The sequence below is a fragment of the Bos mutus genome, chromosome 11, assembly GCF_027580195.1.
Source record: "Bos mutus isolate GX-2022 chromosome 11, NWIPB_WYAK_1.1, whole genome shotgun sequence".
Taxonomy (NCBI): Eukaryota; Metazoa; Chordata; class Mammalia; order Artiodactyla; family Bovidae; genus Bos; species Bos mutus.
The window spans coordinates 8,482,744-8,496,350 of record NC_091627.1 but is presented as its reverse complement, the minus strand read 5'-3'; the positions used below and the strand labels follow the sequence as shown (position 1 = coordinate 8,496,350).

Here is a 13,607-nt window from a genome sequence, read left to right as displayed (position 1 = left end):
GATATAAGCACCTGAGTGCAGAGTTCCAAAGAATAGCAAGGAGAGATAAGAAAGCCTTCTTCAGTGATCAATGCAAAGAAATAGAGGAAAATAACAGAATGGGAAATACTAGAGATCTCTTCAAGAAAATTAAAGATACCAAGGGAGCATTTCATGCAGAGATGGCCTCAATAAAGGACAGAAATGGTATAGACCTAACAGAAGCAGAAGATATTAAGAAGAGATGGCAAGAATACACAGAAGAACTGTACAAAAAAGATCTTCATGACCCAGATAATCAGGATGGTGTGATCACTGACCTAGAGCCAGACATCCTGGAATGTGAAGTCAAGTGGGCCTTAGAAAGCATCACTACAAACAAAGCTAGTGGAGGTGATGGAATTCCAGTTGAGCTATTTCAAATCGTGAAAGATGATGCTGTGAAAGTGCTGCACTCAATATGCCAGCAAATTTGGAAAACTCAGCGATGGTCATGGGACTGGAAAAGTCAGTTTTCATTCCAATCCCAAAGAATGCTCAAACTATCACACAATTGCACTCATCTCACACGCTAGTAAAGTAATGCTCAAAATTCTCCAAGCCAGGCTTCAGCAATATGTGAACCATGAACTTCCTGATGTTCAAGCTGGTTTTAGAAAGAGCAGAGGAACCAGAGATCAAATTGCCAACATCCACTGGATGATGGAAAAAGCAAGAGAGTTCCAGAAAAACATCTATTTCTGCTTTATTGACTATGCCAAAGCCTTTGTGTGGATCACAATAAACTGTGGAAAATTGTGAAAGAGATGGGAATACCAGACCACCTGACCTGCCTCTTGAGAAACCGGTATGCAGGTCAGAAAGCAACAGTTAGAACTGGACATGGAACAACAGACTGGTTCCAAATAGGAAAAGGAGTATGTCAAGGCTGTATATTGTCACCCTGCTTATTTAACTTCTATGCAGAGTACATCATGAGAAATGCTGGGCTGGAAGAAGCACAAGCTGGAATCAAGATTGCCAGGAGAAATATCAGTAACCTCAGATATGCAGATGACACCACCCTTATGGCAGAAAGTGAAGAGGAACTAAAAAGCCTCTTGATGAAAGTGAAAGAGGAGAGTGAAAAAGTTGGCTTAAAGCTCAACATTCAGAAAACGAAGATCATGGCATCTGGCCCCATCACTTCATGGGAAATAGATGGGGAAACAGTGGAAACAGTGTCAGACTTTATTTTTCTGGGCTCCAAAATCACTGCCGATGGTGACTGCAGCCATGAAATTAAAAGACTCTTACTCCTTGGAAGGAAAGTTATGACCAACCTAGATAGCATATTGAAAAGCAGAGACATTACTTTGCCAACAAAGGTCCGTCTAGTCAAGGCTATGGTTTTTCCAGTGGTCATGTATGGATGTGAGAGTTGGACTATAGAGAAAGCTGAGTGCCGAAGAATTGATGCTTTTGAAGTGTGGTGTTGGAGAAGACTCTTGAGAGCCCCTTGGACTGCAGGGAGATCCAATCAGTCCATTCTAAAGGAGATCAGTCCTGGGTGTTCATTGGAGGGACTTATGGTGAAGCTGAAACTCCAATACTTTGGTCACCTGATGCAGAGAGCTGACTCATTTGAGAAGACCTTGATGCTGGGAAAGATTGAGGGCAGGAGGAGAAGGGGACGACAGAGGATGAGATGGTTGGATGGCATCACTGACACAATGGAGATGGGTTTGGGTGGGCTCCAGGAGTTGGTGATGGATTGGGAGGCCTGGCATGCTGCGGTTCATGGGGTCACAAAGAGTCAGACCTGACTGAGTGACTGAACTGAACTGAACTGAACTTGGTCAAAGTTTCAGGAAGCAAAGGGCCCCAGACGTTTCAAATTCAGTGACCAAGCTCCCCAGGCCTCCAGCCTACTGTGGGGTGGTGATGCACACTGCCCTTCTCCTCTGCCCATGTAATCAAGACAACTGCCTTCAAGGCCCTCCTCAACGATTCCTGCCCCACCCACCTCACGTGCACGCGCCGCACACACACACACACACACACACACACACACGAACTTTTGGGGCCACATTCCAAAACTTGAAAAGAAGTGAGTAGTTCCCACTATTGAGAAAAGGCAAGAACTCCGAGTCAGGATGCCCCCGTTCCAGCCTTCCTAATTCTGCTGCCATGACTCAGGGAAAGTCCCTTCTTCCTCCAGTTCTGTTTTCCTGAAGGAAGCTGGAATCTTAGATTTCATAAAGCCCTTCCACCCCCAAACATCTGGGATACTGGACTGTACATTCGGGTTCTGGAGGCAGGGAATGGAGAAGGAATGGGTGCAAGTCAGTAGTTCTCCTATGGGTGGGAATTAGCTATTTATCACCCTCTGGCCTGTGAGGAATGGTGATATGCCATGATGTACAGGCACATGGAGTGTTTCGGCTCACAAAGTGATGAATAAATGATCACTGAAAACCCATTATGGAACTTCCCTGGTGGTCCAAGTGGTTAAGACTCTAGGACAGGGGTTGGGTTTTAGTATTGGCTGTAACTCTGGCTCCTGGTACAATCTAGAAATGTGTCAAGTGCAAAATGAGTATTTGTTGAATGAATTGTTTCCACCTTTTACCTGAGAAAAGACACTTCCACCCCAAAGCCCCCTGAGAGACAGGAAAAAAAAAAAAAAAGTCATAAAAGTTTATTCTATGAAAGAAAGAACATGGTTTCTATACATATATTTACAGAACAGACAGATATATTTACAGCCAGAGGGAGGCCTTGGTGTCAGGCTTGGATTGTGGGCTGGGGGGTGGGGAAGAGATGCCCGGAGAAGAGTGAGGAGGTATAAGAAGCCTCCTGTGGCTCAAACACAGGGCACCCTCAGCAGGAAGGGGAGAAGCAGAAACTGGAGGGAGAAACAGGGGTTCCAGTTCTTCCTGAAGAGAAGCCTGGTGAGTGTGGAGCAGGTAGGACGGAGCCCAGAGTCTGCATAGACCCTGGAGATGCACAGGAGATCCTGGAGTTGAACCTGGAATATTCTCAGGCTGATCACAGTGTCCCTGGGGTGCTCTGGGGCAAGGTCTGTGCCCTTCTGTTCCCGTTGCTGCCCGTAGCTGCAGAGGGGAAGGGTCCGTGGGGGTCACAGCTCACTGGAGCGGATGGCAGGCTCCAGTTTGTGGGAGAGGGCAGTGAGGACCTTGTCGAACTTCTCATAGCGTCGGGCCTGGCTGCTGCTGGCGCCCTGGCTGCCCCATAGGAGGCGCATCTGGAACTCGGTGCTGAACACCTCGAGGAGCTCCGGCCGGGCCTGGAAACCTGCAGGGAGGGGCATAGGGGTCAGGGGACCACCATCCAGCTAGGGAAGCTGGGGCTCCTACTCGGAGCCACCACATCCCTCAGGGCCCCATTCCAAGGGAACTTCCCCCACCTCTGCCAGGAATCCCACATGGTTTGTGGATGAACATAACCAAGCAGTTTAACACCTGGTCTTTGTCATACTGTTCCTTGATAGTTCAGTTGGTAAAGAATCCACCTGCAACGCAGGAGACCCTGGTTGGATTCCTGTGTTGGGAAGATCCACTGGAGAAGGGATAGGCTACCCACTCCAGTATTCTTGGGCTTCCCTTGTGACTCAGCTGGTAAAGAATCCACCTGCAATGCAGGAGACCTGGGTTTGATCCCTGAGTTGGGAAGATCCCCTGGAGAAGGGAAAGGCTACCTACTCCAGTATTCTGGCCTAGAGAATTCCATGGACTATATAGTCCATGGGGTCGCAAAGAGTCGGATACGACTGAGCAACTTTCACTTTTCACTTTCAATAATTAAAAAAAAATATTTCTTAGTTGCAGCATGTGGGTTCTTTCACTGCAGCACACGGGCTTAGTAGTTGTGGTTTGTGGGTTTAGTTGCCCTGAGGGATGTGGGATTTTAGTTCCTTGACCAGGGATCGAACCTGCATCCCCTGCATTGGAAGGTGGATTCTTAACTATTGGACCAGTAGGGAAGTCCCTGCAATATATAATTTTAAAATGACTAGAGGGGCTTCCCTGGTGGTCCAATGGATAAGACTCCACACTCTCGATGCAGAGGGCCTGGGTTCAGTCCTTGGTCAGGAACTAGATCCCACATGGCACTACTAGAAGATTCCAAATGCTGCAACTAAATATCCCACAACCTACAGTGCAGATGAAAGATCCTGCCTGCCTTGACTAAGACCTGGTGTGGCCAAATAAATAAATCAATAAAAATAAATATTAAAAAACAATAAAATAACTAGAAGATAAAATATCACTGCTAACTTGGGGTAAGATACTGGGTGATTCTTTTCTTTTTTGTATTTTTCTGTAAGCTCCAAAATTTGTCATAAGAAATATATATACATTCTGTAAGTAAACATAAACAAATTTTTGTTTTGTTTTTTTCTTTCTGAAGAAAGATAGGAAAGACGTATACCAAAACGACATTTACCAATCACCAGGTAAGTGTTGGTGATTTGTTTATTTGGGTTTTGTTCAGCTGTTATTTCCAGTTTGTCTACAGTGAACTTTTGTGACTTAAATATTGCCTAAAGAAGTAAAAGGTAGCTTGTCTGAAGCCATTATCTCTGCTTCTTCTGTGAGAAGGCATTCTATTTTCTGATTAAACTGAGAGCTCCCTGAAGACAGGGTGAGTCTGCCTCAGACCCGGGGCCCCAGGCCTATTGCTTTGTAAACAGCCTTGTAAAGTGGGCTTGTCAGGATGCCCACTTCACAGATGAGAAAGCGGAGGCTCAGAGAAGCTAAGATACACAGCTACTGTGCTCTTTGAATCATCTCTATGTCCCCCAAGCTGACCTGGTGCCTGCCACTAACAATTATTTGTCAAACTGCTGAATGAGTGAAGAAAAGGGGTGAGAAAAAGAAGTCAGGGAGGGGTGGGACGAATTGAGAAAGTAGCACTGACACATATACATTATCATATGTAAAATAGAGAGCTAGTGGGAAGTTGTTGTATAGCACAGGGAGCTCAACCAGTGCTCTGCGACAATCTAGAGAGGTGGGCTGAGATGGGGAGGGAGGTTCAAGAGGGAAGGGACAAATGTATACTTATGGCTGATTTATGTTGCTGTAAGGCAGAAACCAATACAACATTGTAAAGCAATTATTCTACAATTAAAAAAAAAAAAAGTCAAGGAGATGGGGCAGCAAAGAGGGATGGAGAAATCTGAAGGGATATTTGGAGAAGAAGGGAGAGCCAGTTATGCGGAGGGAGGCCCAGGCTGCAGGATCAGCAGTGGCTTGCCCCCCAGACGCAACCAGTGACTCACCCTGCAGCTTGACTTCAGCATTGGTATGATACAGGCCGCCATGGTGTGCCACCGTGCGGGCGGCCTCCAGGTGGGCCAGCACCACCTCCACGCCATGCTCCGTGCTGCCCCAGGGCTCAGGGCCCTCGGCGGGGGCCGAGTCACATTCCAGCAGAGTGATGAGCGGCAGGATGTGAGGAAATGTGGTGTTGCTCAGCGGCGGGCCTTCTGCAGGGAGGGAGGCATGGCGTTTAGAGGTCTCAGAGGAACCAACCGTCCACCAAGGTCCAGAAACCAAGGATGTGTTAGGGGAAGGGCCCTGCCTGAGGTCCCAGCAAGAGCCCCCAGGATTCTGACTCATGAGACAAACCCCGCCCTTTGGATTCCTCCAGCTGAACCCACTGCCCCTTGGCCCAGCCCAGGGGCTGAGGCTGGACCTGGACATGGCATACACACTTGCCAGGTGCAGAAAGTGAGCGCAAGAATGGCCTGCACAGAGCTCAGTCAAGCCCTCAACATCCTCCCTACTGGGAGAGTCTGGGCCAGCCCAGAGAGGGCTGGAACCCGTCCGAGGCCACACAGCAAGATGGGGGAGGTACCTTTGCCCTCATTGAGGCTCTTGAGGAATGGCTTGAGCGTCTTCTCATAGAGGATGGCACCCTCTGTGTGTCGCTGCCGCAGGGTCACCCATGTCTGTTCCAGCCGGGCAATCTAGGGAGATCAGGCTATGAGCGACTAGCCAGGGAAGGGGCCTGCTGGGGCCACAGGCCAGTATGCTGAGCTGACACCCAGATGTGGGATAGTAATTATTAGTATAATCACCATTCAGGTCTCAGGGACAGGGCTGATGGCTTTTCACAGGTCCCCATAAGTCCTCGCAACAACCCATTTTACGTATGAGGGAACTAAGGCTCAGAGAGGACAATAAAGGCACTCCCCTCATGAGATTGCTTTACAGAATCAGTTTCTAAGTACTCAATGTACCTTGCGCATAGTCAGTGCTTGCTAAAGCTAGCCACTTTATATTTATTCTTTCAACTCTTATAAAGTTCCTCAATCATTTTACAGGTGGAGAAACGGAGAGCAGGGAAAGGGAAAGACTTTGTCTGGAAGCAGGTCAGCACCAAAAGGACTCAGTTCTCCCAGTTACTATGTCACCAATGCTGCCTAAAAGGTCCTCAAGTTCTTCCTGATTCAATAGACAGCCGTCCCAAAGGGACACGTATCAGGGCTCCTCGCAACAGAGACTAGCTTATGTCCAGTGCTACGTGGGCCCCTCAGTACCTGGGCCATATCCAGGGCACCCATGACCGCAGCGAAGCTGAACATGTTGCCCATGGTCCCTCGAAGCTCGGCTGCCAGCTGGATGGTCTTGTGCAGGAGCGCTGCCCGCTCCTCAGCGGAGCCCGTGCAGCCCAGGATGTCCATGGCCAGCATGATGGACATGGTGTGGAACCTGTTGGAGCGGCCGGGTCAGAGGGGCGGGGCCAGGGATCTAGGGTTGGGGTCCCTGTGGTTGGGCGCCGAGGGGTGGAGGATAGAGCCAAAAGTGAGAGGTTGTAAAGAGTCAATGAGATTAGGGGGTGCGGCCAAAGTGTGGGCGGGGATAAAGCAAAGTTAAGGGGTTCTGATTGGTCAGTATAAGTCAGGGGGCGGGGCCAGACACCCGTGAGCGCCAGGCTGAGGACCGTGGGACCGATCAGAGGAAATCATCAGAAATCATCCGACAGAGCTGTTCTAAGAAAAGAAAGAAGAGAAGCCGGAGCTGATGGGCGGGCCAAGGCTCACAGATTGTGGTCAGTCAAGAGAATACAGAAAGTGAATTCGGAGATAAAGGACTCAGTCTTTGAAAAACCAGGATTACTTGGAACTGGATAAAGAAAGCTGAGCACCCAAGAATTGATGCTTTTGAACTGTGGTGTTGGAGAAGACTCTTGAGAGTCCCTTGGACTACAAGGAGATCCAACCAGTCCATCCTAAAGGAGATCAGTCCTGAATTTTCATTGGAAGAACTGATGCTGAAGCTGAAACTCCAATACTTTGGCCCCCTGATGCGAAGAACTGACTCATTCGAAAAGACCCTGATGCTGGGAAAGATTGAAGGCGGGAGGAGAAGGCGACGACAGAGGATGAGATAGTTGGATGGCATCACCGACTCAATGGGCATGACTTTGAGTAAACTCCAGGAGTTGACGATGGATGGGGAGGCCTGGCGGGCTGCAGTCCTTGGGGTTGCAAACTGTCGGATACGACTGAGCGACTGAACTGACTGAATGAACTGGATATCAGGAACAATTGGTCAATGGGATAGAGGGCGTGGCTATGATCTGGGAGCCGGGGTGAGAGACTGCGATTGGCCAACCGGCCACACTGAAGAGCAGCGAGGTAGTCCAGGGGGTTGGTTCCCGGTGACTCCCGTGTGCGCGCGCCTTACCTTTCCAGCAGGTCTAGTCGTAGCTGCCGGCCATGGGGGAGAGTGAGCAGCTCCATGCCCCAGCGGACTCCCATTAGGGTCTGCATCTCCTTGGTAACGCCCAGTATCCTAGCAACCTACAAGGACGCCCAGAGGGCTGATTAATTTCCTGTCAGGGCTAGCCCAAGCCATCTGGGAGTCAGAGAGCTTTATCTAGCAGGGCAGCCTGGCTGGGAAGCCGGCTCTGAATTCCAGGTTTATGACTAACCCTCTGACATGGAGCAAATGAGTTTCACTCTCCCCATCTATGAAACGCAGGATAAATGGAAAAATGCCCAATGGGGTCTGACATGTGCCAGAGGTGCCCAGGACACTCTTATTTCAGAAGAAATAAGGTCCAGGGAGGGAAAGGGCTTGTCCTAGGTCACACACTGGACCTAGAACCCAGGGCTTCTTCCTTCATGCCTAGTACTCTTCACAGCACCGCATCTCAGCGCTGTTTCTTTTCTTTCTTTTTGAGCTCAGAGACAAGTGTGACCAAATAATCAGTGTTCCCCTCCCCAACACACACACACACACACCCCAAACTTCAGAGGGAGAAACTGAGGCATAGATCAAGTTAGGGTCCTTAGATGGGCAGGATTCATTCAAAGCAAAGGCCCAGGCATTAACAATTTATGGACCTAGACAATGAGTTTTGTCCACTAGGGGGGTGGGGGTAGGGAGTCTGGCCTCTTATAGTCCCTGGACTGGCCAGACCAACTCTCACCGGGCTCAAAAAATGTCCCAGGGAGCCAGACACCACTAGTTTTCAGGACTCCTCGGTTCCAGTGCCAAACTGACATCTGGAGGAAGCAAGAGTATCTCAGCTTTTGCTTTTTTTTTTTCAAGGAGAAAATGGGAGCTCAGAGAGGTAAAGTGATTAGTCAGAGTCACACAGCAAGTAAAGGGCAGCCATGAAGTCAGAATCCAGGACCACTCACTCTACTTGGGGATGTGGGGGCCAGTTCCTCACCACCCTAACCCCTGTCCCAAAGCTAGAGGATAAAGGTATACCCCTGCCCCAGTGTGCACCCAGCACCTACCAGGCAGTCAACCTTGGTAACGTGCCGGGCCAGTGTCCGGGCGTCGACCTCTGCCAGCAGCTCCTTGACCTTACGCAGGAGGCCCACCTCCAGTGGCCGGTTATCCTTGGGGATCAACAGTGACTGGAAGGTAGCCGGGTTAAAGGAAGAGGTGGCTTCCACAACAGGGACTGTGAAGGTTCTGCCCCAGTCCCCTTCGGAGGCCCCGTTTTCTGACAGTTCCTTAAGCTTCTCCCCATAGCTCCTGGCCTGGCGGCCGGAGGCTTCAGCTGCTGCCCACTCTCGGCTGCCACGGACAGGAGGCTGGAGCTGGCAGTAATGGCCAGAGTCCGGGTCACTGTAGCTGCTGAGCGACGGTGATGGGGAGGCCTTGCAGAGGGTGTGGGAGGGGCTGGAGTAAGGGCCCTTGTCCGACTCCCCGTGGGGCTTTGGAGCACTTCCGGGACACAGCTGGGGTTCGCTGGAGCGGCGCGTGACAGGGGAGGCGGGCAGTGCTGTGGCTGAGGGGGCGGCAGGGGCGGCATGGACACGGGTCACTGCAGGGAAATAAAGAGAGACAACTAGTTACCATGACTCCCTAGCCAGTGTGGTTCCCCCACTGCTTTCCCAGAGGACAAGCTCCACCCACCCTACAGGGGTGATATCCCACCTCCCTGTACCCAGGCCAGGCCCAGCTGACACTGGCACATTGACCAGCCCTCAGTGATATTCTCAAATTCCCTGGACCCCAGGGGTCAGACTTTCTTATCCTAAGGCTGCTGCAGCCTTGGGGAACCACTGAGCTACTTGAAGGAGCTTTCTGTGATTCAGAGAAGCTAAGCACTTGCTGGAGTTCACTATGTGGAATCATTTCTCAATGAATTAATAATAAGGATTTATTGAGGACATGTGTTCTGGGAGCTGGTGACATGCTGTAGCTACACCGGTCAAAACAGTAAAACCATCATCCAAAATTAGAGGTGATGTTTATTGAGTTCTAACTGCCTGCAAGATCCTTCACTGCCCCTTAATCTGTTTAACCCTCTCAACATCCTGAGCATGAGTATTTTTATGATCCTCATTCTTCAGATGAGAAAAGTGAGACTCAGAGAAGCCAGCTGACCTGCCTAAGGTCACCCAACCAGCAAAGGGTAGAGCTGGGATTCAAAACCAGGTGTCGAGTCCTCACTCCTGGGTACTTCCCTGTGCCATGTTGCTTAGAAGTTGTCCAATAAATAATTTGTGGCAAAGCGTCTTAACATTTACACTCAGGGGTGTTGTTTGGAAGGCAAGTTGGCAGTTATGACAAGCTGGCAGGCCCGTGGTTAGAGAAGAATTTGTGACAACCCATATAGACAACTACATGGCAACAGGGCATTTCCCAGCAAAGGTTCCCCTGGGCTGCCCCTCTGCACGCTTTGCCTGCCATGTGGACAATATGTGGTATGGCCTGCTGAAAACATTATTTTTTTTTCTTCCAGAAATGAGCTAGTGGCATGTTTCTACAGTAGAAATCTTCTTTATATTAAAAAAAAATGCACAGTGCTCTGTGCTTTCTGCTCAATTTTGCTGGGAATGTAGAACTTCTCTGAAAAGATCTATTTAAAAGAAAAAATAAATGAATAAAGCAAGCTTGACCAGTCCAGTTGGATCCCACCATTTGGAATCAGGGATACATTAAATCCCAGCCAATAACAGGGCCTGGTCAAGTGGCTCCTCACATGCGGAGGCTCTTGACCAATGGGGACTGAGTGTTGCTGACTGCACAAACTTCATAGCATTGAAGCCCAGATTCAGTAGCATTCAAGAGAACGCATGGAAACCACATCCACAGTGCCTGGTATCCAACAGGGACTCAGTGAATTGTTGCAGAATGAACCAGCCACGGCTATGTTTTGCATGTCAACATGGATAGTTTTAGTATCCACTGTTGCAGGGCATGTCTCTCAGATAAGAGGAAGAGGCACACATGATCAAACACTGTAACAGAAATCGTCAGACAGTGCACACATGGGCACACGAGGCCACCCCCACCAGACCCCCACGCGCCCCCCTCCACTGGCCATACCGGTACTATAGGCAGGGGAGCTGGGGCTCTCGGAGATAGGGGACATTGGCGAGTGCAGGTCTTGGATCTGGTCCATGCTGAGTGCACAGTTGCGGATGGATTCCCGGGGGTGGGGCAGTGATGTGCTGTGGAGCAGACACCTTCATGAGCAAGGAGCCCAGAGGTGAGGGTCCTCAGCTAGCATTAGGACACCCACCTCTGCCTCTATCCTAGATCTGCTGAACTTCAGAGGCAGAAAAGGCTTAGAAATGATCACGTCCAACCTCCCACCTGGCAGGTACAAAAACTGAAGCCCAGAGGAGGAAGGGCTTGTTCAGTCCACAACCTGCACAACTGTTCTCTTCCCTGGGAACCTTGCCCCCAACTTGAAGAATGGTCTGGGGAGAGAGGCTAGCAAGAAAGATGGCCAGGCCAAGGGAGCCAAACCCACGGTCCTGGCCTCTCCTCACTGATCCCACACTATTACTCAGGATGCCTTGGGCACACATGGCCTGTAGATCCTGGCACTGTTTTAATCACTGGTTCCAAACCACAGGCCAAGTGGTTACTCCCCACAGGGTATCCAACCAGCAGTTCCTTGGCTGACAGCACGCAGTCCAGGTCCAGGGAAATGGGACCTATCGAAGTGCTGAAGCAAGCACGTGAGTGCTAAGTCACTTCATTCGTAACTGACTCTTTGTGACCCTATGGAATGTAGCCCACCAGATGTCTCTGTCCATGGGATTCTCCAGGCAAGAATACTGGAGTGGGTTGCCATTTCTTACTCCAGGGGATCTTCCTGACCCAGGGATCGAACCTGCATCTCTTGTCTCCTGCATTGGCAGGCGGGTTCTTTACCACTAGCACCACTTGGGAAGCCCCAAAAGATGGCACGTCTTGCTGCAAACAGCCAGGGAAGCCATAGAAACTAGGGGCACAGACTTTGGAGTTGTGGACCTGGGTCTGAATCTTGGTCCTACGACTCTCTAGCAAGCAGCTACCCCTCTTCAAGCCTAGTTCTCATCTACAAAGTGGCAGAATGGACAGAAGCCACCTCCCAGGGGACGTGGGAATCAGTGAGGTTGAGAACAGCATCAGGAGAGGGCCGGGTGCACAGTAGGGCTTCAGGAATGATTTGCAGCTGTGGCTTGTCCTCGGATCAGGGCCCAGTGTCACCAAGCCCCGGACATCTGGGTGTCATCAAAAATGTCGCTGAAAACATTCCACTCCCTGTGCGATGGTTTGCAAAATGCTCTGTTCTGATGCCCACCTGGGCCTAGTCAGGTGGGGTGAGGTGGGGTAGCATTAGCAATAGGGATCAGGTCCTTGCCTGGGACAGGACAGCACCCAGGGCTCCTCCAGACCCGAGGGAGCTTTCTGAGTGAGGGCTCTTTATAGGTCGGCACGTGGAGGCAAGAGAGGAGGAAGGTCAGGGCCAAGGGCGCACAGCTAGTTGTAGCAGAGTTGAGACTGCGACTGGGCTCCACACCCCACTCAGCATGGCGGGAGCTTCCTCCTCTTGTTCTGCACACACTGAGGCTCCAGGGCAGTCATTTTACCCCAGACCAGTGTGACTGGGCCTCTCCTTTTCCCACCAGCACTCACATTACTGACACTCCCACTTGACAGATGGGAAGACTGAGGCCGAATTTGGGTTCTCACTCACCTGGTGGGGCAGCCATCACTGCGGGTGACCTTGTCAGCAGTAAGCCCATCGGTCATGGTGACGCTCCGCCGCTTCATGTGGCTGCCCTTGGGGCCCGAGGGGCTGGCAGGGCTGGCGGCCTTGCCCCCGCCCTGGCCCAGGCCATAGCAGGCCTCCAGGTAGCGCAGTGGGAAGGTGCGGTTGACCGGGCAGTAGATGATGGCACCGCTCTGCTCCGACACAGCCTTGCGGCTGCCCACATGGTACCGCACCAGGGCCGGCACGTGGTCGAAGCTCTCCTGCTCGAACAGGTATTGGATGTGGGTGTAGCTCTCACCCGCCTTCACCACCACCTTGTTGATCTTGAAGTGCAAGGCCTGGTTGCGCCAGCGGCACGTGAGCACATAGTCACCCAGGCTGGTGAGCGAGTCCCGGATGAGGAAGTCACCATTGCGCTGCACCAGGGTCTCCGAGACCTGGAAGAGGCAAGGGTCAGGCTGGAGCGGGGCAGGAGAGGGCCAGACCCTGGGTCTGGGGCACACAGTCAACAGAGACAGCTGAAGCTTGGGAGGGGGACCCAACGACCCAGATTCAGAGGGTGCATCTCAGCCAGAAGCCATGGGTCTGAGCACAGAGGCTCAGACATGGAGGGACATGGCACTCTGGAAAGGGAGTCCCCAAGATCTGAAACTCAGGTCTCAGACCTACTCCTTCTCAGGGATCTCACTGGGCACAGTGAATTCCCCATCCTTCTTCCTCCAAACAGCCAGGGCTCTGGCATGTCTCTGGGCTGAATATCCTCCCATTCCTGCTCACCTGGTGAACTATCCCTTCCACAATGGCCTGTCTCCTCAGCACCCCTTCCTTGGGGCAGCCCACACCCCCTGCCTGGCAATCCATTCTTGAGCTTCTCCCACTGGGTTCTGACTGCCTGCCTGTCGACCCCTACCCTGGACTACCAGCTGTCGAGGGAAGTCACCACCTATTTTATCTCTGCACCCTTGGCGCCCAGCACAGGAGCTGGCAGAGTTGATAATTGACGAAGATTTATAGCAAGCATGCAAAGTGGAAGACCAGGTGACCGTTGGCCCAAGCCCATGCCTCAGCCCAGAAAGTCAGCCTTATCAAAACGGAATCACTGAGGTGCTGATATCCACCAACCAAACACATAAGAGGCTGATGCATAGACCTAT

General features: G+C 51.1%; 1 protein-coding gene across 3 annotated transcripts in view; it reads right to left on the bottom strand.

The window, feature by feature from the left end:
- Positions 1-2,644: 2,644 nt before the first annotated feature.
- Positions 2,645-13,607, bottom strand: part of SH2D3C (SH2 domain containing 3C) — a 33,088-nt gene continuing 22,125 nt past the window's right edge. For all 3 annotated transcript variants that reach the window (XM_005908442.2, XM_005908443.2, XM_070378944.1), the window contains 8 exons: positions 12,436-12,890; positions 10,791-10,915; positions 8,744-9,279; positions 7,680-7,795; positions 6,530-6,701; positions 5,845-5,956; positions 5,267-5,473; positions 2,645-3,276 (listed from right to left, as the gene is read on the bottom strand). In XM_005908442.2, coding sequence (XP_005908504.1) covers positions 3,101-3,276; positions 5,267-5,473; positions 5,845-5,956; positions 6,530-6,701; positions 7,680-7,795; positions 8,744-9,279; positions 10,791-10,915; positions 12,436-12,890 — 1,899 coding nt within the window. In that variant the 3' untranslated portion in view covers positions 2,645-3,100. The remainder of the gene's footprint in view (positions 3,277-5,266; positions 5,474-5,844; positions 5,957-6,529; positions 6,702-7,679; positions 7,796-8,743; positions 9,280-10,790; positions 10,916-12,435; positions 12,891-13,607) is intronic.